Here is a 24,732-nt window from a genome sequence, read left to right as displayed (position 1 = left end):
TTACTCGTGTGTTCCAGCCCCAAAGGCTGGTATAGCCACCTTTGGCTCAGCCCAAGAGAGGCTACTTCTGTCAACCAGCTGGTGCTTATTAAGCCCCTTGATACAATTCCTTGCTCATGGCCGAAGCTCATTTACTTATTGTTTATTCAAATAAATTGTTCTTTGACTTGGATTGTACCCAGTTCCACAGGAGAAATAGAAGAGTGAGACACAGGTCTCTTCTCATATTTTGACATTAGGAAGGGAGACACAGAAAGCAATAGAAAATAATAGAAATGCTGTATCTCAGGACGCCTGGGTGGCTCAGTCGGTTGGGCGTCTGCCTTTGGCTTGGGCCATGATCCCAGGGTTCTGGGATCGAGCCCTGCATGGGGCTCCCTGCTCAGTGGGGAGCCAGCTTCTCCCTCTTCCACTCCCACTGCTTGTGTTCCCTCTCTCTCTCTCTCTCTCTCTCTCTCTGTCAAATAAATAAATAAATAAAATCTTAAAAAAAAAAAAAAAAAGGAAGAAAGGAAGAAAGAAAGAAATGCTGTATCTAATCAGGTGCTAAGAGGGGTCCCTGGCCCAGGCCATAGTTGATAGAAAAGTTCAATACGATTCCTGAATGTAAGGAAGGCCGATAGTAAAGAATTTGGCTTTGCCCAAAGAGAGATCTGGCCTTTGCCCTTGGCTTCTGCGAAGTAATCTGCCTTTGACTTCTGCAAAGTCAAACCTAATAGCAGTATCTTTGGGGTTTTAGGGCGGGGGCTTTGGGCCATGCAGGGTCAGCCTGCTTGGAGGCTGAGGTCAACCACATGGACAATCAATTGATCGATCATGCCTAAGCAATGGAGCCCCGATAAAAACTCTGAACACCAAAGCTGCAGTGAGCTTCCCTGGTTGGCAGTACTCCCCATGGGTTGTCACACATCAATGCTGGCAGAACCACGTGTCCTGACTCCCCAGGGAGAGGACAATAGATCGTTCACATTCAGAACCCTCTCACAGTCTGCCCTATGTATCTCTTCCTTTGGCTGATTTAATCTCTACCCTTTCCCTGTAAAAAATTATAATTGGGGGTGCCTGGGTGGTTCAGTCGGTGAAGCGTCTGCCTTTGGCTCAGGTCATGATCCCTGGGTCCTGGGATCTTTTGGTGTTGGGCTCTCTGCTCAGCAGGGAGTCTCCCTCTGCCCCTCCCCCCTGCTCGGGCACATGCAGATCTCTCTCTCTCAAAATAAATAAATACAATCTTTAAAATAAATAAATAAATATCCAGGAAAAAATAAAGTAAAATGTAGGATGAACAGATTAGACTAGTCATCTCCAAGCATTTTTGACCACGATCGTCTGCCCAAAAGAAACAAAATCTGAGTACGCACTTCCAATATTTGTGGGCTTATTTATTTAAATTGTATATGTGTTAAACTCTGTTAGTATATGATACCTTATAAAAATAGCTGCAAAGTAGCAGTTTAAAGAGATAGAAGAAGATAGATGTTCTAGTAATTTCTTGCTTTACCTGAGTGGGTCATCTCATATGTCTCCATTAAACATTACAGGAGACAATCAGTAAAGAGCTCTGTAAGGGGCTTCCTGAGTTGGGGGATTTCTGTCTTCCTTTTTTTTTTTTTTTTGGAAGGGCCTAAGCTAATGCTCTGATAGCAGCCACTACTCTGACATTTACATATCCCTTTACGGTTTTCAAGTGTTACCTTATTTGCTCTCTCAAATAAAGAGAAATGAACTGGATCAAAATGGGAGGTAGATCGGGGAAAATCTTGAATGGCTGAATAGCTGCCCAAGAGGGGTTTGGACCTCATCACAAAAGCAATGCTGACATATCAAATGCACCAGATTACAGTGGGGAGATATATATATGTATTTTTTTTTAAAGACATCAGCCACTTATTTCAGAGAGAGAGAGGGAGAGGGCACAAGCACAAGCAAGGGGAGGGGCAGAGGGAGAGGGAGAAGCAGGCTCCCCGCTGAGCAGGGAGCCCGATGCAGGGCTCAATTCCAGGACCCTGGGATCATGACCTGAGTCAAAGGCAGACGCTTCGCTGACTGAGCCACCCAGGGGCCCCGAGGGGATATTTATATTCCAAAGGCCCCCAAATAACCACCTTCCTTATCCATGGTCAGAATAGCATGGAGTCGCCCCTGAGCCCACTCCAAGTACAGAGCCCTAGAATAGCAGATCCCACTTCTCTGAAGATAAATGAAGGTGGCGATGAGCTTTCCTACTCAGGGAGTCATCTCTCAGCACTCAGAACTGAGAAGTAGTAGACTTAGCAACGATCCTCCCACCCTTTCTCTTAGACTGCTTCTCCATGTGAATATTATCCATGTACTCCTTTTCCAAAATGACGCCTGGATACGTTCATGTGGACCTCCCAGCCAGGAGCTTGTATGCAGCTGTTTTCACCCCAGGGTGTTTTCCCTGATTCCTGTATCCGTCCAGCAGTCTTGTTCTGCTCTGTCAGTCACATTCCACGCGCCACATTCAGCTCCATTCCCACGGAACAAGGCTGGACTTTGCACAGGTCCTTCCCTTCCTTCTCGCTTTTCCCCGTCGTCCCCCCACCAGCCGAGCTGTCTGTCCTGCTCACTGCAGGAACATGATGAGAGTTGCAGGGATGGCTGGCAGGACAGTGCTTAGAAAAGCATAAAGCTGTCCTCTCTGGAAGGCACCCCGGGGGTTGGGTAGAGGTAGCCAGTGAAGCGGTGGAATACATGCATTATTTAGTGCCGAGGCTTCTGTCATNTTCCTGCTGAAAAGCTTTCAGTGACTCTCCCCTGAACAGAGTCTGAAGACAGTCAGTGCGTGGTCTTTGTCCAGAAAGAGGTTAGAGCAGCTTGTCTGGTGGGGAGCAAAGAGAGTCTGTGTCCTCTCAGTAGCACTGTGGGTGTTGCCACAGGACCTGAGCCAGAGAGAGGTGGGTATCTATTTATAAGTCTATGCATAGGGGTGCCTGGCTGGCTCAGTCGGTGGAGCATGCTACTCTTGATCTCGGGGTCATGGGTTCAAGCCCCACTTTGGGAGTAGAGATTACATTTTTAAAATTCAATAAACAAATAAAAAGACCATCAATGATATCCTCCAACTGAGGTCAGATTGAGGCTTTGGCCTCATACTAGGTGATGCCCTCAGTCGATGCGCAGCAAAGAGACATAGGAGGATAGAGCTACGGTATGGCCGACTAGAAACACACACAAGGTGCAGACGCCGGCCCCTGAGACCAGCCCCACTGTGGTGCAGCCCCGTGGGAGGGAGGGTGTCGCTGGCTCCCTAGGGCTAGAACATCTTGGCGCTGCAGTCAGAAAGCCCGGGTTCGAATCCACCTCCCACGACCTTGCAAGCGGACTTGAAGTCAGATAACTTCACCTGGAAAGGCTCCTTCCCCCACTGTTCATGAGCTTAAATGAAGTAACACAGCTTTGTACTTTCTCGTAAGGCACTATTGCTCTTACTCTTGTAAAGGTACATACCATTCTGCGGTGTGTCCACATTTGTTCCTAACCCATGCGTCTCCCCAGCTTCAGATCCAAGCCTTGTCTCCCTGGCGTCTGTCTCCTCCCCTCAGCCGCGAGCGCAAAGCTCCAAAAGTGTGTTGTGTGGAGGTGTGCACTGATTTCTACTTGCGTCACGTTTCTCAGTCTTACCTCTTTCACTGAATCCAGATCCTTAAGGGTGCCCCCCCGCCCCGTACAGTTCCTAACACGGGACAGGCACACACCTACCAGAGCTTAGGGAGAAGTTCACACCTGATTAGAAAAGGTGTTTCTTCCTTCCAGGGACTTCCCAGATGACCCAGGTGTGCAGTGGGACACAGAGCGTGTGGCTAGCGTCCTCCTCCAGCACATAGAAGCAAGCGGCATCAACCTGGTAAGCGGACACCCTCCCTGAATGCAAAGCTGGGATCCCGGTCACACCTTTACCTGTGGCTGCCCTCCCCTAGAGCTCTCTTAAACCTCCAGAGCAGGGAGCACCTGGGTGGCTCAGTTGGTTAAGCGTCTGCCTTCGGCTCAGATCATCATCCCGGGGTCCTGGGATTGAGTCCCACATCAGGCTCCCTGCTCAGCGAGGAGTCTGCTTCTCCTTCTCCCCCTGCCTCTCCCCCCCACTCGTTCTGTCTCTCCCTCTTGCTCACTCTCTCAAATAAATAAGTAGAATCTTTAAAAAGTAAATATAATAAATATATTTAAAATGTATTTTAGAAAATAATAAATAAAAATTTTATTTAAATAATTATAAATTTATTTATATATTTATATATAATATATATTTATTTAAATAAATTATTATAAATAGATTTACATATTTATATGAAATAAAATAAAAATAATAAAAATAAATGAAATATTAAAAAAGAAAAACAAAAAAATAAACCTACGGAGGAACAAACACACCTTTTGTAAGACTGTGTCACCAAACTGTCTCAGGTGGAGGAAGAGGTTTTTTCCGAATTGTGTCCTCTTTAACCATCCCCAACCCCAACCTCTGTCCTGCCTTGGAAAAACTCAGGGCCCCAGGAGCCCGAGGTATGACTCCTGTCTGTACAGAACTTCACACCTTTTTACCAAGCATTTTCATATGCAAGGGACCGTTTTAACTTTAAAAGGCTGATATTACTGGAATTCTCATCTGACATTGAGGAAACTCAGCTTTCCAGAGGCTGAGAAGCTTGCCTGAGGTCAGCAAGGGGTGAAGATAGGATTTTGAGCATCAGTTTCTCATTCTGGAAAACACAAGGCTGTATTCACATGCACTGCAGGGAGAACATATCAGAGCTAGAGCAACAGTGGAGATTCATGTTTCCTTGCAGAGGTGAACAAGGGTGGGAGCCCCCATCTCAGCTCTGCCCGGATCCTCTGGACCGAGCCTGCCCAGTGGTCGACATTAAGGCCGCTGAGAAGACTTACTGTCCACCTCTAAAGTGATAATAATAATCCTTCATGCGTTAATGCCTAAAATTCTACCACTTAAAGCCCTAATCTTTTGGTTTATGTTTTCATGAGTTCTGCTGGCAGAAACAGTGCTGAATTCACTGAGTGAAATGATTTATTAGACTTTCTTTTTTTTTTAAAGATTTTATGATTTTTTTTAAAAAGATTTTATTTATTTATTTGACAGAGAGAGAGACAGCCAGCGAGAGAGGGAACACAAGCAGGGGGAGTGGGAGAGGAAGAAGCAGGCTCCCAGCCAAGAGCCTGATGTGGGGCTCGATCCCAGAACGCCGGGATCACGCCCTGAGCCGAAGGCAGACGCTTAACAACTGAGCCACCCAGGCGCCCCAGATTTTATGATTTTTTTAAAGTAATCTCTACACCCAACGTGGGTCTGGAACTTATAACTCTGAGATCAAGAGTCACATGCTCTACTGACTGGGCCAGCCCGGTTGCCCCTATTAGACCTTTCCTAAGAGCAGGTTTTCGGTGACATATTGGTCAGACTGCTCTGGTTTTTTTCTTTTTCTTTCAGCATATTTCATGTAGCTTTTTTCTTCCTTCCTTCCATCCTTTCTTTTCTTTTTCTCTTTCCTTTTTTTTTTTTTTTTTGGTGTTCACATATTTTTATTTATTATTTTTTTAAATTTAATCTTATTTATTCATTTGACAGAGGGAGAGAGAGCACAAGCAGGGGCAGCCGCAGGCAGAGGGAGAGGGAGAAGCAAGCTCCCCGCTGAGCAAGGAGCCCGATGTGGGACTCGATCCCAGGACTCTGAGATCACGACCTGAGCCGAAGGCAGACACTTAACCCACCGAGCCACTCAGGCACCCCTATATTTATTTATTTATGTTTACTGAAGACCATCTTGTTGTCTCATGACAGAAACACAACTGAAACATAATCCACACAGACAAAAGGGGCACCTGACTGGCTCCCTCGGATTCACGTACAGGCAGAGATGCAGGCGGGCCCCCGCTCCTGGTGGGGCTGTCCTCCATCGTGCTCTGGACTTTGGCTTCATTCTTTCTCCTGGCTGGAAAAAATGGCCACCAACAGCTGGCAGCCCTACACCTCCTAGCTTTACTTTCCAAGAGGATCTGAGTGTGAAAGATGGAAGGAAGGGTCCACGGGCTTCAGAGTCAAAGGCCCAGCCCTGCCGACTGGGTTTGCCTGCTTCTCTTGCCCATCCCACCCCAGCCCATGCAGCCAGAACTCATCAGGGCTCCACAGCCCAGATGTGGAGACAGAGCTGGTCTTGGGGGCCAGGCTGAAAGAACACAGTGAGGGTGTGAACTGTGCTGCCATACCCCCAGGGACCCCGTTTTCCCATAGGACTGGCTTCCCCAGGACCGGTCCTCAAATACTCTAATCCCTTCCCTGCTTCAGTGCATACAACTGCTGGTTTTCCCAGTCACTTCGTTTGTGAGATAAATTCCCGTCTTTCTGAACTTGGCCCCCTTTGGTCTGGCCCGGGAGTACTGCACACTGGTGCACAGGATTGGTCCTTGCCAAGGGGCCAGGTTTCTATTGTAGACCGTGTTACAGCTGACCACAGCTCTGAGCATCCAGGGAGGGGTCTGAAGTACAGACCATGACTTTTGAACTAGGTTGGAGGGCCCATGAAGGCAAGGACCGCCATGACATTTTTATATCCCCAAGAACGAGAACAGACCCCAGACCATGCTTGTCCCCAGACTGCCCAGGGGGTTAGCTACCACCTGGCTGCCCGGGGCTCTTTCCTGTTGTCTGAGGTGCTCACGTTCATTCCAGCGAGTGAGGGGCCTTTATCGTCAGGACGATCCTGAATCGATTTAATTTCCATACAGAAGGAAACCATTTTAAAATAGCTCCTTCACACACCTTGCTGTGAATAAGGAGATTCTCGGCTATCACGGTGCAGTGAGGAATGATTGCCCCGGCCTGCACTTAATACAACAGCAGGAGTGTAAGGCCGCGCTGTGACCATTGCCAGTGTGGACACAAGTGGCCATAATCACGCTCGGCCCCCATGATGCAGGGAAATGGGCTTTCCCACAGTCCCACAGGCCCTGCCAGGCCAGGGGCGAAGGCTGAGTAGTAGACAGGTGAGAAGTCACTCCGTGGCAGGATCAGAGGGCTCAGGTGCCCCCTCCAGACCGGAAGTATTGGCTGCACAATGAGAGCAGACAAACACGGAAGCAGAGACAGAGTGAGGAGCACTGAGCTAAGATATGGGAAGATAGATTCTCACCTGGGCTGTGCTGGGATGATACCGGAAGCTCTCCTCCGTCCAAGCCGAAAGCTGGCTCTGCAGTTGTTAGCACCGTGAGATGGAAGGAAACCGGGTGCTATCTGGTCCCGGCACCGCCATGTTTGCTGAGCTGCCAGGACATGGCTTTGAAGAGCATTGTAATGCTGCCCTCTACAGAAAGCAGCCTAGGGCTTCAGTAGTGGCTTTCGGTGGCAAGCAGGCAAGGTCCGGGGCCTGACCCCTATCTCGACCTTTCATTCAAGAAATACTTATTGAGCACCTGCTATATGATATTCACTACTTGCTGTGAACTGGCGAGATAGCCGTGAACCAAACACACCGAGTCCCTGCTCCCTTAGGGCACCGTGACATTTGGGGCCCCATCATTGTTTGCTGTGGGGGACCGTCCTGTGCCTTGTACTGATGCTTAACAGCATCGTGGGTTTCTCCCCACTGACAGCCCCCCTCTCTACCCAGTGGCAACACCCCTCAGTCATCACAACAAATCTATCTCCAGACATGACCAGATGTCCCTGGGGCAACATTGCCCCCAGTTGAGAACCACCACCATAGAGAAACCAGAGCAGCCCCACCATTACCTCCTGGGGTCTGAGTAAGATTTCATTTAAACAGAGATTTCCAGGGGCGCCTGGGTGGCTCAGTCGTTAAGCGTCTGCCTTCAGCTCAGGGCGTGATCCCAGAGTCCTGGGATCAAGTCCCACATCAGGCTCCCTGCTCCACTGGGAAGTCTGCTTCTTCCTCTCCCACTCCCCCTGCTAGTGTTCCCTCTCTCCCTGGCTGTCTCTCTCTCTGTGTCAAATAAATAAATAAATAAATAAATAAATAAATAAAATCTTTAAAAAAACAAACAAACAGAGATTTCCACAACTTCGGGGCGGGGGGGGGGATGGAGTTCTATAAAGAGCTGCAGGGTCACTGTTGCAACGTACAAATCTGCAAAAGTCCAGGGAGCTGGATGCAATTCCGCTCAGCCCTCCTTGCGACAGAAGGAAAGAGGGAGACTCTAGGAAGATGCAGGATGAGGAAGAAACAGAGTCCTAGGAGAATTTCAAAAGTGATTGAGCCGAGCGCCACTGGGCCCCAAATCCCCCCTAACCTAGGGAATGCTCTCCAGCATGGCCGGGGTAATGACTGGCCCCCCTATTACACTCTACTGACAGCAGCGGGCCTGGAGATGAGATGCTCTAGGCTTTCCTGTTGTACGTACACACTCGTAAGCATTTCCATGTGCTGTTGTGTCTTCACCTCAACCCCGGGAGGAAGGCAGAGCAGGTATTGCTTTTCTGATCTTGCAAATGAGACGACCAACAAGTTGAACCTTGAAATAACTTCCAGCGGTGGGGTTCTGTGATCCACCCAACAGCGGGGGGGGGTGCTAAGTAGGGTCCGAGATAAGAGTAGACTTGAGTCAACACTGTGTTCCATGCAACAGTGGGATCAGAACAGGTAACTTGAGTTACACGGTTTCACGTTTTGTTTTCGGTTTGGTTTTTTTTTTTTTAAGTAGGCTCTGTGCCCAACATGGGGCTTGAACTCACGACCCTGAGATTAAGAGTCACATGCTCTACCGATAGAGCCAGCCGCGTGCCCCACGGTTTACGTTTTTTAATAGACTGTATTTTTTTTAGAGTAGTTTTAGGGTCACAGCAAAGTTGAGCAAAAAGTACACAGAAACTCCTTGTCCCCCACAATTTTTTACAATCGATAAACCAACATTGACACATCATCACCCCCAAGTCCATAGTTTACATGAGGGTCTACTTTTAGCACTGTGCATTCTACGGGGTTTGACCACTGAATAATGACACGTGTCCATGATTCACTTTTTATAACCCTTTAACTCTTTTTTTTTTTTTTTAATTTTCCATTAGGGAGAATTTCAAGCCTGCAACTTTAGAGAGAATAGTTTAATGAACTTCCATGTTCCTATCACTCGGCTCCCGTAATTATTAACTCACAGTCAATATTAGTTTCATTTAAACACCTCTTCACCTCCCCCACCTCCTCTATTATTTTGAAGCAAATCTTTGGCATCAAGTCCCACATCAGGCTCCGGAGCCTGCTTCTCTCCCTCTTCCTCTGCCTTTGTGTTCCCTCTCTTGATGGCTGTCTCTCTCTGTCAAAATAAATAAATAAAATCTTAAAAAAAAAAAGATTTTATTTATTTATTTTGACAGAGAGAGAGCAAGAACAAGCAGGGGGAGCAGCAGGCAGAGGAAGAGGGAGAGAAGCAGGCTCCGGAGCCTGATGTGGGACTTGATGCCAGGACCGTGGGATCATGACCTGAGCCGAAGGCAGACGCTTAACCAACTGAGCCACCCAGGCGCCCTGGCATCGTATTTCATATTTAAATATTTTAGCATGCATTTCTTATAGACAATGAGTCCTTTATTAACATAACAATAATGCCATTGTCACATCTAAACATTCACAAGTCCTTAATATCAGTGTTTTATATTTCCAAAAGTCTCATGTTATAAATATGTTTTTTTGTGCTTGTTTTTACAGCTTGTTTGAATCAGGATCTGTTGACAGGACTTTAAATTTTCTTTTAATTTACAGCCCCCGTCCCCCCACCTGTGCCCAGTAGAGGTTCACTGTTCTCACTGTAACAGAGAGTTCTCTATACATGAAGTCAACATTTTATGATTTAAAATAGGAAGACCAATGGGGAAGTCCTTCTCAGCCTATACCCATTCCAGTTGTGGTCCCTTTAGTCCTCTTTCCTTGGAGACAGCTTGCCTCTTTCCACTACCCCTAACCAGCCACTCCTGTTCCTTTTTCTGAGTCCCTGTTCTCTTTTTTATATTTCTTTTTATTATCCAAACTAACATGATTATTATTCAAACTTATTTGGGTTTTTTTCTTAATCCGTCTGTGCAGAAATGAAATGTTGGAACCCAGACTAAGCTTATCATTAATAAGTAGATAGTAAATAGACTTCTGTGATTTTAACCCCAGGGCATGGTGGACGTTGTCCCTCAAAGCCTTTGTGCCCTCAGTAAGGCACAAGGAAAAGGGGCCAAATAAATCAGGCAGCATCTACAAGAACGAAGTTCACACAGCAGCCAGCCAGGAAAACGAAACGTGCTAATAAATGGCCAGGGAGATAAGAAACCAAGATACTCTAAACCCAGGTTTCTATCATGGCCGAATTCCACTCTGCTCCACTGGCCCGGAACAAGAGTAAATAGTAAAACCCACGCACACAGTCCACACAACTGGCCAACGCAGTGGTTATACCCCACTGATCCGCTCCGAACACAGAATTGGAAACATTTCAGGGTTCTGAGTGCTCCTTTTCTTGCCGAAGGGATGGGGATGCTCTGTGGAAATTGAGGCGGAGAAAGAATTCAGTCAGGAGTGACCACCCTGTTTCTCTACAGGTGGTGACTTTCGATGCAGGGGGAGTCAGTGGTCACCGCAATCACGTTGCTCTGTATGCGGCTGTGAGGTACGACTCTGCATGTTGGAGGTGGGAAAGGGTCTGTTCATTTGCTCAGGGTGATGGTTTCTAAAGCGCTTCCCTGCCCCCCCCCCCCGCCACTGTCTGAGCCTCATGGAACTGACCACTGAGGTACAGAGAGCCAGTGCTGGCCACATTACTCACTACATCTCACCACGCCCTCTGTGTGAGAAATCCCTTCCTAAGTTATTATTGTTTTGTCTCCTCAACTCCTACGGAAAAATGGGGTAACATCTTATTTCTCTCTTTGCTTTGGCCACAGAGAGCTTTAGGGCCAAATTCTCAACCCCATGTAGTACATGGGGGAGATTTGAAGGACTGAGTTCTGTAAATCAGTGTGCCTCTTGGCTTCATCTTCTTTTTCCTCCCTTTTTAAAAAGATTTTATTTAGTTATTTGTCAGAGAAAGAGAGAGAGAGTGAGCACAAGCAGGGGGAGTGGCAGACAGAGGGAGAAGCAGGGTCCCCACTGAGCAAGGAGCCTGATGCAGGGCTCGATCCCAGGACCCCTGGGATCATGACCTGAGCCAAAGGCAGATGCTTAAGCCACCCAGGCATCCCTTTCCTCCTTGTATTCTAATTTCTTTTGTTATCTTCCATTGTACATTTTTTTTTTAAGATTTTATTTATTTATTTGACAGAGATAGAGACAGCCAGCGAGAGAGGGAACACAAGCAGGGGGAGTGGGAGAGGAAGAAGCAGGCTCCTAGTGGAGGAGCCTGACGTGGGGCTCGATCCCAGAACGCTGGGATCACGCCCTGAGCCGAAGGCAGACGCTTAACCGCTGTGCCACCCAAGCGCCCCACCCATTGTACATTTTGTACACTATATCAACTCTTTCTTTGGAGAAGGAAGATATACATATGTAATAGGAACATTTTTGTTCTTCTTCGTCACCCTATGTTACTGATAGCCATCTGTATTTTACTGGTAAAAAAAAAAAAATGCACCTCAAAGATATTGAGGGACTTACAAACATATACCATGTTTCCCACCCTCTAGAGAAGTACTTCTCCTGGGTGCCCTGAGTGGAGGAGTGGTGGACCTGGCCCAGGCCCTGGGGAAGGGAAGGGGCAACTTGAAGTGAAGGACTTACTTTATAACCTTCTTGTAAACATGCCCAACATTCTCAGACTAGAGCAGTGAAATATGTAAAGTTAGAAATGATCTCACCTACCATTAAGTCCAACCACCTCATTTAACTGAGAAAGTGAAGTGGTTTTTCCAGCACTGCCAGGCTGAACAATGGCAGAAGTAGAACTGGAATCCGTTTCATAGGAGTATGTTGTCTGTGTGTTGGTGGTGGGGTGGGACCACTTATCCCATCTCTCTCCGTCTCTGCTTTCAAACAAAAGCAGGCAAGAGAGTTGGAGTTCATTGCTCTTGGATTGGCCTCACATTCCTTTAAGGCAAGGAATACAGAATGGCCGTCACTATGAGAAGGTGGGAGCAGGGGAGGTTGAAAAGGAGAAAGAACTATTAGGGAAGAAATATCAATTAATATTTTAAAATAGTCTCCTATCACACTCACATTACAATTTCAAAAGAGAAAAACTTTGAAGAGTCCATTGTAGTTACCTTTATGTCTTAGGTGCAAAGCTTGGACCAGAGCATTTCATAACCATTGCTCAGCCCCCAGATAGGCTGACCTTGGGGAAGGTGCCCACCCTTGTCCCTTCAGCTGTAGCCAGGTTTCTGGGATTGCAGACCAATGGCACACCAATGGTGACTGATGCAAAAGAAACTGCCTAGAAACCTACAAAGGGATCATAGGGTCTGGCAGGCCTTACTGCTATTGGGGAGGAAGAAATATTCCTCTGTCTAAGGTTCCTCTAGCTAGACTAAGAATTAAATTCCATGAGAGATTAAAAGGAGAAAACAAAATTTAGTTTTGTCCTGTGGGTAATCTACACAAACATGAAATTCCAGAGACTGTCAGGCAACATGAGGTGTGTATGTCATCCTGAGCTCAGGAGCGGGATGGGAGTCTGGGATACAAGGAGAGGAAGACCATTAGCAGGAAGGTCATAGGAGATGTTTGGAAAACAAAGGTGGCCCTGTTATGCACATAAGTGTCTTAGGTGAAAAGGAATCTCTACAACTAGTTCTCTTCCTGGTACAGGCCCCCTTTCCAATGTAAGTTTAGTTGGTTGGGGGGCGGGGTGCCTGGGTGGCACAGCGGTTAAGCGTCTGCCTTCGGCTCAGGTCATGATCCCGGCGTTATGGGATCGAGCCCCACATCAGGCTCCTCTGCTATGAGCCTGCTTCTTCCTCTCCCACTCCCCCTGCTTGTGTTCCCTCTCTCTCTGGCTGTCTCTATCTCTGTCGAATAAATAAATAAAATCTTTAAAAAAAAAAAAAAAAGGTGGTTGGGGGGGGTACAAAGTGGTTCTCCTGAATTTGCTGGGTTTTGATTGCTTTTAACTCAAAGTAATCTACATGCCATCATGGCCCATGTTGGAGAGCCCTGCCCTTGACCCCTATACTCTGAAGGCTCTTCCTGTTAACTGCAAAGGAATTCTTGCTCCCTGTCACTCCTGTCCTTTCCTCCACCAGGACCCTGCATTCAGAAGGGAAGTTACCTAAAGGTAAGTTGTCTCTTTTGCAAAAGTCTGCTAGTCACTATCCCTCTAAGAAACTTATTGGGTGAAATTTGTAAATATATGGAGAACTGCCCTAGGTCAAGCCGAGGTGGGGCTGGGGAGGCTGGGCCACACTCTTCCTGACCCAGCTGACTGTGTCTATCCGTGTGGGTCCTCAGGCTTTAAAACCAGATTGTATCCGTTGGAAAGTGCCATGCCAGCCAGGCAGCGTCTGGGTGTGAAGGGAGGCGAAATGTGTTAGAAAAACAGAACCAATAGGAGATACATATATAAAAGAGACTTATTATAAGGACTTGGCTCACACAAGTACAGAGGCTGAGAAGTCCCACAATCTGCCGTCTGCAAACTGGGGACCCAGGAAAGGTGGTGGTGTACGTCAGTGTGAGTCCAAAGGCCTGAGAAGCAGGAGGGCCAGTGGTGTAAATCCCAGTCCAAGGGCAGGAGATGACCAGTATCTCAGCTCAACAGTCAAGCAGAAAAGAACAAATTCACCCTTCTTCCACCTATTCTATTCAGGCCCTCAATGGATTGGTCCATGCCCCCCCCAGACTGGGGAGGGCAATCTGCTTTCCTGAGTTCACTGATTTAAATGCTAGTCTCATCCAAAAACACCCTCCCAGGCACACCCAGAAATAATCAGCCAAATATCTGGGTACCCTGTGACCCAGTCAAGTGGACACATGAAATTAGGTGCCCACCCTTGTCCCTTCAGCAGACCTTGCCTGCTCATCTGTCTAGCTTTCTCCCCAGGTGGGTCTCTTTTTACCCCCAGTGGTCTTTCAGTCTGTCCATCTAAACTCACATCCCAGCCCCCAATTACTTAGCCAGGCTGTAAATGGGTGCTTGATGGGTTAACCTGCTTGAGTTAGAAGGTGTTTGACCCCTCCTTGGCCATTTACTGTGTGACACTGACGCTTAACTCTCTGGACCAATTTCTGGTCTGTCAGTGGGAATAGTAGACATCCCTCAGGAGTGATATGAAGTTGAAGCATGTGAAAACACAGCCGAGCGTGTTCTTTCTGAGTGGGCTGATATCAACCCTGTAAGACACGCTCCCACACTGTCAACACCACTTTAGAGATGAGGGAACTGAGTCTCAGCTGAAGGGACTTTCCCGAGTCTGTCAGGTCTTGAGTGTCAGAGCAGAAACTGGGTCTCTTGCCTCCCAATCCCGAAATTCTGGTATTCATCACCTTTCCCCTGACCTTGAGGTAGCCAGTTTCCAACCTCTAGCAACCAACCTTATCTTGCTAGGGCTTGTCGCGAGTAGAGGGCAGCCGGCCACGTGTTCTGTGGTCCTTTCACTCTTCCTGTCTGGGAGAATGATGAGCAAAGAGCAACTCCATGGCCACGGTCCTGCCCTGCCCTGCCCTGAGCCCCAAGGGAGGGGGAGGGTGCTCTGAAAAATCTGCCTGGAAGCAACTAGACTCTTCGCTTCTCGCCTCTCTGCTTCCCCCACCCAGGGTGCTCCGTGCTCACGCTTCGGTCAGTCAATGTGTTCCGTAAGTACATCTCCCTTCTGGACCTGCCCTTTGCTCTGCTTCATACCCGGGATGTCCTCTTCGTGCTCACCAGCAAAGAAGTGGCACAGGCCAAGGTGAGGATTGTGAATTCCCAGACAGCCTCCCTCCAGATCTGTGTCCCAGAGCCCCCCCGCCTCCTCATGACCCCTAAGCAAAGACCTTGCATAGTGGTTCAGCATCTGAGTGTTGGGACTATCCCAGCTTGACCTTGACAGTCATAGATTATCAAGGACTTTCACCCTTTTTTCTGATCATAAACAGAACACAGGCTTTTTTAAAAGTAAAAATACATGCTCGTTGTAGAACATGTAGAAATACTTTATATAAAAGCATCAAGAAGAAAATAAAGATAATCAATACAAATTACCCTGAATGCCACCACTCAGAGATAATCATTGTTAATATATATGTATTTTTTAATGGGATCACATGGTGCCTACTGTTTAAAACCTGTTCTAACAAGATTATGACCGTTTTCTTCTATGTCATGATGCATTAGCATTGTAATGGGTGCCTGCATTCCGCGGCATGGAGGTTCACAGAGGAACTCAGACCTGCCAGGAACCTCTGTAAAGAGCCAATAGGATAGACCACCAGAGGCTTATTTGCCTATTGAGGAAATGTCAGGTCCAGTGAGGCCCTCATAGCGAAAACTCTTAGCTATCGGTCGGGCGGGTGATTCTGAAAACCATGGAGTTAGGGACCAAGCAGTTAAGGAGAATTGTTCCAGTCTGCCTCCTGGTGTGACCCCAGCTGCCTTAAGTCTACTGGGGAGGGCAGAATAGCAATGAGTAAAACTAAGAGAACTGAGGGTAATAATAATTATTATCATTATTATCATTATTATTATTTATTTTGCTTAACTTTATTTTCTGGACTGTCTGCAATAAACATTTATACCTACTAAGAGGCACTTTGCTAGATACTGAGAGTGCAACACTGACCAGAAACGTGAATTCTCCTCTGTTTTATTTGATAGCTCATTCATGTCTGTTCTTTATTTTTGCCTTTCTACTTTATTCAGGTTTTACGTTGTTACTTTTTTTTTTAATTTCTTGGAGTGAAAAGGTTAGCTTTTTTTTCTGTTTTCAATCATTTTTTAAAAATACTCTCTAATACTATTAATTTTCCTTGAAGTATTCCTTTAGCTGCACCCGACAAGTTGTGATACATACTTCTACTGTCACTCAGTTATAAGTAACTTATAGTTTCCGTTGTGAGTTCCTCTTTAATACACGAGGTTTTTAAGGGTGTGTTTTAGAGTTCACAAACGCGTATGTGTGTCTATATAGGGTCAGTCCTCATTATCCGTAGGTTCCATATTTGTAAATGTGCCCACATGCTAAAATTTACTTGTTACCCCGAAATTGATACAGTCCTTTTGTGGTCACTTGTGGACATGAGTATTTGCAGGGCAGTGAAAAGCTTTAAGTTGCCACCGACGCACACATGCAGGTTCCCAACTGAGTTGAACAAGGTGCCCTCTGCCTTCTTGTTGCAGCTCTCATATGGCGAACAAGTATCCTTTCCGTTGTATATTTGGTGCCACATTGTTCTCATTTTTGTGCTTTTTGTTGATGATGTTACTGTTTATTTTTTTTTTTTTTTAAGATTTTATTTATTTGACAGAGAGACACAGCGAGAGAGGGAACACAAGCAGGGGGAGTGGGAGAGGGAGAAGCAGGCTTCCCGCCGAGCACGGAGCCCGATGCCAGGCTTGATCCCGGGACCCCGGGATCATGACCTGAGCTGAAGGCAGTCGCTTAACCAACCAAGCGACCCAGGCACTCCTGTAATACTGGTTTTTAGAAACTTACTGAGAATTCCTTAGTGAATGACCTACTTTATGATCAGTTTTTGTAAATGTTAACACGTTTATCTAAAAAGAATGTGTGTGCTCTACTGACTGCATCTCAGATTCTAGATATAACCAGTAGATCAAGGTTAGTACATATTTCGGTCACAACTTGTACATTCTTTTTTTTTTTTTTTTAAGATTTTATTTATTTATTTGACATAGAGAGAGACAGCCAGCAAGAGAGGGAACACAAGCAGGGGGAGTGGGAGAGGAAGAAGCAGGCTCCCAGCAGAGCAGGGAGCCCAATGCGGGGCTCGATCCCAGGACCCTGGGATCAGGCCCTGAGCCTAAGGCAGACGCTTAACGACTGCACCACCCAGGCGCCCCACAACTTGTACATTCTAACTACTTTTTAAACCTTTTGATCTGTTACTTTATGATGCAAGTATGAGGTCTCCTACCCTGAGTTTGCATTTGTCCGTTTGTCTTTGTGTTGGCTTTATTTGTGTCTGGTGCACAAAAAGATCAAGGTTGTTATATCTTCTTAGTAGACTCTTCCTTTTATTATGCTATGTCTCTCATTATGAATGGTCTTGCCTTAAATTCTGTTCGGATCTTAACATTGCTCTGATAGCTTTCTTGGACTTGCATCCGCTTGGCTCATCTTCTTTAAATACCTTTGTTATTTTTTTTCTTTAAGTTGGCTCCACACCCAACATGGGACTTTTTAATACCTTTATCTTTAAACTCTTGTCATTTTCATTTCTTAATGTTTTAAAAATATTTTATTTATCTATTTGAGAGAGAGAGCACGAGAGTATGAGTGTGGGGAGGGACAGAAGGAGAGGGAGAAACAGACTCCCCGCTGAGCAGGGAGCCAGCATCGGCCTTGATCCCAGGACCCTGAGATCATGACCGGAGCCAGAACCGACAGTCGGATGCTTAACTGACTGCACGACCCAGGCGCCCTGGTACTGTACTTTACAATATCATTACTGATATACAGTGGATTCCTGGCCCTCCCTATTTCTTACATCCTGCATATTACCTCTGCCTTCACTTTTTGTTGATGCAGATTCTTTAGCAATTTTTCAGTGAATGTCTAAGGAAGGCAACTTCGCTTAGCCTTTGAGTGTTTGCATGTCCTCTTCTGAATGAGTCTAGCTGGAAATAAAGGTTTAATTTGAGCTATTTTCCTTCTGCATGTTTGAAGATGTAACTCCCGTCCTCATCCTTTGGCAACGGGAGCCCACTGTCAGTGTGATGTTATTACTCATGTGCAGTTAATCTCTTTTATGTTAACTTTTATTATTTTTTATTTATTTTTCTTATATTTTTTTATTTTTTTAAAGATTCTATTTGTTTATTTGACAGAGATAGAGACAGCCAGTGAGAGAGGGAACACAAGCAGGGGGAGTGGGAGAGGAAGAAGCAGGCTCATAGCGGAGGAGCCTGATGTGGGGCTCGATCCCATGACGCCGGGATCACGCCCTGAGCTGAAGGCAGACGCTTAACCGTTGAGCCACCCAGGTGCCCCTATGTTAACTTTTAAGATTATCTTTGTGTTTGGGGCGTCTGGGTGGCTCAGGTCATGATCCCGGGTTCCTGGGATCGAGTCCCGCATCGGGCTCCCTCTCCTTCTGCCGCTCCTCCAGCTTGTGCCCCCTCTCAAATAAATAAATATTTTTTTTAAAAAGATCATTTTCTGTTTCTGAGTTCTGCAGTCTTATTACAGTACGTGTAGGGTAGCTTTGTTCATCTTTATTCTGCTTCGCATCTCGAAGTGGGGACCCTTGTCTGTCGGCACTTCTTCAAAATCCTCACCTATTATCTCTTCCAACAGCCCTTGTGTGACGTTCCCTCCGTTCTCTTCCTGGGTTCCTACTGAATGTACACTGAGGACTCTTAATCTGTGCTTTGTGGCTCCTAATTATTCTTTCACATCTGTTCTCTGTTTTGTTTTCATTTCCAAAATTTTTCATTTTTTCTTTTATGTCCACCTATTGTTTCACTTCCTTTTTTTTTTTAATTTCATAGTTTTTTCTTCATTAAGGTGGTTTTTCTTCTACTTAGCCTTTGAATGTCCAGAATGCAATTATTTCAGTCCTTGACGAAGTGGGGTGGGGGTTTTTTGGAGTTTTTTGCTTTTTTTTTAATTAATTAATTTATTTTAGAGAGAGCGAGAGCTCGCAGGAAGGACAGAGGGAGAGGGAGAGAGAATCTCAAGCGGACTCCGCACTGAATGCAGAGCCCGACATGGGGCTCGATCTCACGACCCTGAGATCATGACCTGAGCCGAAGGCAGAAGCTTATCCGACAGCCAGCCAGACGCCCCACCTTTTGATATTCTTGATACATTAAGTAAAAACAAACAGGTTACAGGGGCACCTCGCTGGCTCAGTCGTAAAGCATTCAACTCTTGATCTCGGGGTCATAAGTTTGAGCTCCACATTGAACACAGAGTTTACTTTAAAAATAAATAATTAAATAATAAAAATATTTCTAAAATAATCATGTATTACTTGTATAATTCAATAAGTTTGTACTAACTCTGACTCAATCATTTTAATTTGGAGGACCTTATCCTAAAGAAATGAGCAAAGCTGTATTCAGAGACTTATGAGCAAGTGGGGCGCCTGGGTGGCACAGCAGTTAAGCGTCTGCCTTTGGCTCAGGGCGTGATCCCGGCGTTATGGGATCGAGCCCCACGTCAGGCTCCTCTGCTATGAGCCTGCTTCTTCCTCTCCCACTCCCCCTGCTTGTGTTCCCTCTCTCGCTGGCTGTCTCTATCTCTGTCAAATGAGTAAATAAATAAAATCTTAAAAAAACAAAACAGAGACTTATGAGCAAGAATGTTCATATTTTATGATAGTCCTGAATTATGATAGTCAAAAAGGAACTAATATTGAGCAGATGAATGATACAGTACTGGATAACCAGCAAAATCATATCTTTGAAGGAAATGTAGTGGAAATGCTTCAAGTTGGGGGGTGGATAGAAACAATTTTGATATTTTGTATTCCATTGGAAAACTAATAGAAAAACAGTTTGTAAAAAAACCAAATTGACAATAAGTGCCTGTTTTATTGAATGGGTGCTGAAAAGTCATTGGAAAGTTAGGGGACCTAAAAATTAGACCACTTGGGGCAAGATGACGTAGGAAACCCATGTGACTTGGCAGCGGTTACAAATAGACAAGTCGAGTGTGTCTGGACTACAAAGTTCATCCCTTCTCTCAGTGTTTTTCTAAACTAAACATTTTGGGGATGTGCCCGGGTGGCTCGGTCAGTTGGGCGACTGCCTCCGCTTGGGTCGTGTTCCCGGGGTCCTGGGATCAAGTCCCATGTCAGGCTCCTTGCTTGGCAGGGACCTGCTTCTCCTTCTGCCTGCCCCTCCTCCTGCTTGTGCTCTCTCTCTCTCTCTAACAAATAAAGAAAATCTTTAAAAAATAAAATAAAATAAACATTTTGTTTTTACTATGGTCTTCAAAATGTGAACACTCTTCTGTAAGTTTTCACATCCATTTCGTTTCTGAAAATGCTTTTAGTTGAAAAATTTAGTTGTATGTCCTGTTGAAACAATGCTATATAATATTTTGCCTGAATACATCGTATGGTGATATTAACCTTTATCACTGACGGCTTGTGGTTATCCTAACAGGTGTATTTACATCTCTATAGCCACATGCATTCTGACAATGAATATAAAATGAGTTCTTGGGGTGCCTGGGTGGCTCAGTCGGTTAAGCCTCTGCCTTCCACTCAGGTTGTGATCTCAGGGTCCTGGGATCGAGCCCCGCGTCAGGCTCCCTGCCCAGGGAGGGGGCTGCTTCTCCCTCTGCCTGCCACTCTCCCTGCTTGTGCGCTCTCTCTGACAAATAAATAAACTCTTAAAAAAATAAAATAAAATGAGTTCTTTACATAAAGGTCTTCAATGATAATAGCTCCGAGAGGCAGTTTACTTTTGGTACTTAGAGCAAAACAGGCAGGAACCATTTATATATGTTATATCTAGTTACATCAGTCGCTATGATCTGTGGTTTAAAAGCTGAACTACGGGGGCACCTGGGTGGCACAGCAGTTAAGCGTCTGCCTTTGGCTCAGGGCGTGATCCCAGCGTTCTGGGATCGAGCCCCACATCAGGCTCTTCTGCTGGGAGCCTGCTTCTTCCTCTCCCACTCCCTCTGCTCGTGTTCCCTCTCTAGCTGGCTGTCTCTGTCACATAAATAAATAAAATCTTTAAAAAAAAAAAAAAGCTGAACTATGCTGGGTCTGAATAACAAGACAGTAAACATTGTGGCGAAGAGAACCCCATACCCATGTGTGCTCGTTGGTGTGAATGTGTCCATGTCTTCTTTTTTCTGCTCCTCCTCTTCCTCTTCCTCCCAGCTTACCTAACTCAGAGGACCTTGAGCACAGTATTCTAGCTTGCTTCCCATAAACCCTTCCCGAACGTGTGATCTGTGCCACGTAGCGGAGCACGGTAATTAAGAATGTGGGCTTCCGAGTCCTTCACGTGGCTCTGGCTCCGGATACCAGCTGTGCTGTCTAAATCAAGGTCGTGCACGGAGACCGACCACGTGCTATGGCCGCCGTTAGCCTCATGTGATTGTATCACTGGGTTGTCAGTAAGAGACGGGACAGGGGAGGCAGCGATCGGAGGCCCATCCAGAGAGGTTCACGCGTCCCAGGGGGAAGCCGGAGTAGGCTACAGCGTGAGGTGTGCTCGTGGGAGGAGGAACTCCAGGTGAGGAAAGAAGGCCTGAGACAGTGCGTGCGTTCCATGACGGGGCCTCTCTGCTTCTCCTAGAGAGCCATGTCCTGCCATCGCAGCCAGCTGCTCTGGTTTCGCCGCCTCTACGTGCTCTTCTCCAGGTACATGAGAATCAACTCCCTGCACTTCCTCTGAAGCCTTGGAGAGTCTTCTGACCCGAGGAACGCAAGGAGAAGCAGAGACCGGAAAGCCTGGGGCCGGGCCCTGAGCTGGCCGACCACCCTGGACCAAAGGAGATCCCCGTGTGGGGAGGCCTCTGCGGGCCCGTGCTGTGAGGCTCTAACGAAAGGGGGGCCATGCAGGCCAATGGGTTGTCCCAACGTCGGCTTCCTGCTCTGGGGAAAAAACCCCACAGCAGCCCAAACCAAACGAACCCAAGGATGATAACAGCCAGCCTGCTAGCTTCTCACGTTCTCCTAAGGAACACGTTACATAATGGCACGATGTAGGTCAGGCGCCTAGCACAGACCTGCTGATTGTAAATGCTCCGAAACGTGCTCTGGAATCGCTGCGCCGGTGCCCCAGGCGGTATTTAGGTTGTTTCCAAAGCAGGCTCGCCAAACACACACACACACATACACACGCGTGCACACGCACAGTCTATATATTGAATGAGTTCAACCATGACTCCTTTGATTGACGTTGTGGCCTGTGTATCAGATTTGAATCCAGGGGAAGCTTCTCTACTTAACATCACTGTCGTTCAATTGACTGGGGCTCCCAGAGTCCGAACGCCAGGCCCGGCATCTCCTACTGAGACTGTTATGATGGGGGCCCGGGCCGGAGAAGCTTACGATCAAATATCTCAGCTCCCCGTCTTTTGAGGGAAGCAGGAAATAGGAAGGGAAATCTGGAACAGTTGTGTGTTGTTGTTGCTGTTATTGTCGTTGTTGTTTTTAACACTGAAAAAACTGGTGTCTTAAAATTGTGCTACAGACACAAGCCATCTGAGGGGTCTGGCCTGGAAGCTACTCCCGAGGTCTCACCAAAGGTCCAGGAAGTGGCCTGAGGCAGGGACGCTCAGGGGTCAAGGGCATAGGCACATTCTGGTGTGAGGCCAAATTTACCAACCATGTAGCTACGGACAAGGTGTGTAACCTCTCTCTGACTCAGTTCTCTCGCGTGCGGAATGGAGTGCAGTCCTGGTACCGAGCTCAGAGGAGATGACGCCGGGTAGGCGGCGGGTAAAGGGTCTGGCGCGCAGTCAGGGCTCGGGAAAGATGAGCCGCTGGTGTTCCGAGATCTACGGAATAAGCAGGCCTAACGCAGAGGGACTCGCAGAAGTTGAAGTCCTGACACAGAAAGGACCTTGGTGTGCATTGTCCAGGGAGTGTCCTCTCTGTGCATCAGTCGGAGGAAGGCCTGCGTTGCTGTCTCCATAGCAACAGGTTAGGGACCTGCTCTCTTGAATGCCTCCTAGAGGCCAGATGGGACCAACCAAGCTATCAGGCCCTGAAGCTAGAGTCGAAATGCAAATCTGGTTATCTGTCTACTTAAAAACTGTCAGTCAGTAGCTCCTAATAGCCTCCATAGAAACTGAGAAGAAATCAGCCCCTGATGCTGGTTGGTGGGGGAGCGGGGGGACAAGTTGCCTCCCGTCCTGCTCCTGAGAAGACAGGCACTGGACCAGCCTCTCCGGACTGCAAGTCTCCATATGTATTAAGACCTTATAAAATACCCAAGCCCTGTGACCTAAGGACATACTTTAAAAATTAAAATTATAATTATATATACAGACATCATCCCAGTATTATTTATAATAGCACAATGAGAAAAATCCAGTGATGCAATCATATTTAGTAACAAGGAAGAGTGTTTACGATATATTAAAAATATTTTTTAAGATTTTATTTTTATTTATTTGACAGAGAGAGAGTGAGCACAAGCAGAGGGAGCAGCAGGCAGAGGGAGAGGGAGAAGCAGACTCCCCACTGAGCAGGGAACCTGATGTGGGACTCTATCCCAGGACCCTGGGATCATGACCTGAGCAGAAGGCGGACGCTTAACGACTGAGCCACCCAGGTGCCCTGATACATTAAATTTTAGAAAGCAGGTTAGGAATGGTACAATCTCATTTTAGTTAAATAAACATACATACACAAGTAAATATGTGTGTGTGTATACAAATACATAAAAGTGTAATTAGAGAAATCCAAAAGGTAATTATGGGGTGCCTGACCAGCTCAGTTGGTAGAGCATGGGACTCTTGATATTGGGGTATCTTAAGTTCAAGCCCCATGTTGGGTGCAGAGCTTGCTTGAAAAAAAGGGGGGGGGCGCCTGGGTGGCGCAGCTGTTAAGCGTCTGCCTTCGGCTCAGGGCGTGATCCCAGCATTCTGGGATCGAGCCCCACATCAGGCTCTTCCGCTGGGAGCCTGCTTCTTCTCTCCCACTCCCCCTGCTTGTGTTCCCTCTCTCGCTGGCTGTCTCTCTCTGTCAAATAAATAAATAAAATCTTTAAAAAAATAAAAATAAAAAAATAAAAAAAAGTAATTGCTAATTAGTAAGGTTATCTTCCTAAAATGAACATTTATAATTTTAAAGGATTTTGTTTTTTATGAGTAGTTTTGATGTGATTAAACACTTCTGATATAATGTAAAGCTTAAAAAATGTGTATAGCCGGGAATGCCTGGATGGTTCAGTCAGTTAAGTGTTTGACTTCAGCTCAGATCATGATCTCAGGGTGCTGGGATCGAGCCCCATATCAGGCTCCCTACTTAGCTAGGAGTCTGCTTGTCCCTTTCCCTCTGCCCCTCCCCCCTGCTTTTGTGTTCTCTTTCAAATAAATAAATAAAATCTTTTTTTTTTTAAATGTGTATAGCCACATTAGTCTCAATTCTGTATGGAAATGATTCATTAAAGAGAAGCTAGCTATTTATACACTACGGACAGGCACGCAATGTTAGAGACTCTGTGGAGAGCAAGATGGCAATTTCTAGTAAAGTTACGTACCCTCTGATCCACCATTTCCACTTCCGGTAATTTGCACGATAGATTTACGTGTGTCAAAGGAGGTATGTAAGGGACCCTGAAACACTTTATTTTATTTTATTTTATTTTTAAAGATTTTATTTATTTATGTGACAGAGAGACAGCCAGCGAGAGAGGGAACACAAGCAGGGGGAGTGGGAGAGGAAGAAGCAGGCTCATCGCGGAAGAGCCCGATGTGGGACTCGATCCTCGTACGCCGGGATCACGCCCTGAGCCGAAGGCAGACGCTTTAACGACTGCGCTACCCAGGCGCCCCCCTGAAACACTTTATAATAGTAAAATACTGAGCCAGTCCAGATGTCTGTCAATTAAGGATTGCCGAAATAAATGTGGGCACACCAGTAAAATAGATACCATGAAACTATTCAAAATAATAAGACAGACACTGATATCGAAAGA

At 46.4% G+C, this 24,732-nt stretch overlaps 1 protein-coding gene across 3 annotated transcripts in view; it reads left to right on the top strand.

Annotated features, from left to right (window-relative positions):
- Nucleotides 1–23,071, top strand: part of PIGL (phosphatidylinositol glycan anchor biosynthesis class L) — a 77,354-nt gene extending 54,283 nt beyond the window's left edge. The window contains exons 3-7 of one of the 3 annotated variants that reach the window (XM_008686010.2): nt 3,775–3,865; nt 10,568–10,635; nt 13,202–13,233; nt 14,712–14,750; nt 21,379–23,071. In XM_008686010.2, coding sequence (XP_008684232.1) covers nt 3,775–3,865; nt 10,568–10,635; nt 13,202–13,233; nt 14,712–14,750; nt 21,379–21,497 — 349 coding nt within the window. In that variant the 3' untranslated portion in view covers nt 21,498–23,071. Of the gene's footprint in view, nt 1–3,774; nt 3,866–10,567; nt 10,636–13,201; nt 13,234–14,711; nt 14,846–21,378 lie in introns of all 3 variants that reach the window. The other 2 variants (XM_008686009.2, XM_040630087.1) reach the window with 2 other exon arrangements.
- Nucleotides 23,072–24,732: the final 1,661 nt, after the last annotated feature.

Source organism: Ursus maritimus, unplaced genomic scaffold, assembly GCF_017311325.1.
Source record: "Ursus maritimus isolate PB19 unplaced genomic scaffold, ASM1731132v1 scaffold_14, whole genome shotgun sequence".
Taxonomy (NCBI): domain Eukaryota; kingdom Metazoa; phylum Chordata; class Mammalia; order Carnivora; family Ursidae; genus Ursus; species Ursus maritimus.
This window is presented reverse-complemented; position numbering and strand designations above follow the sequence as displayed.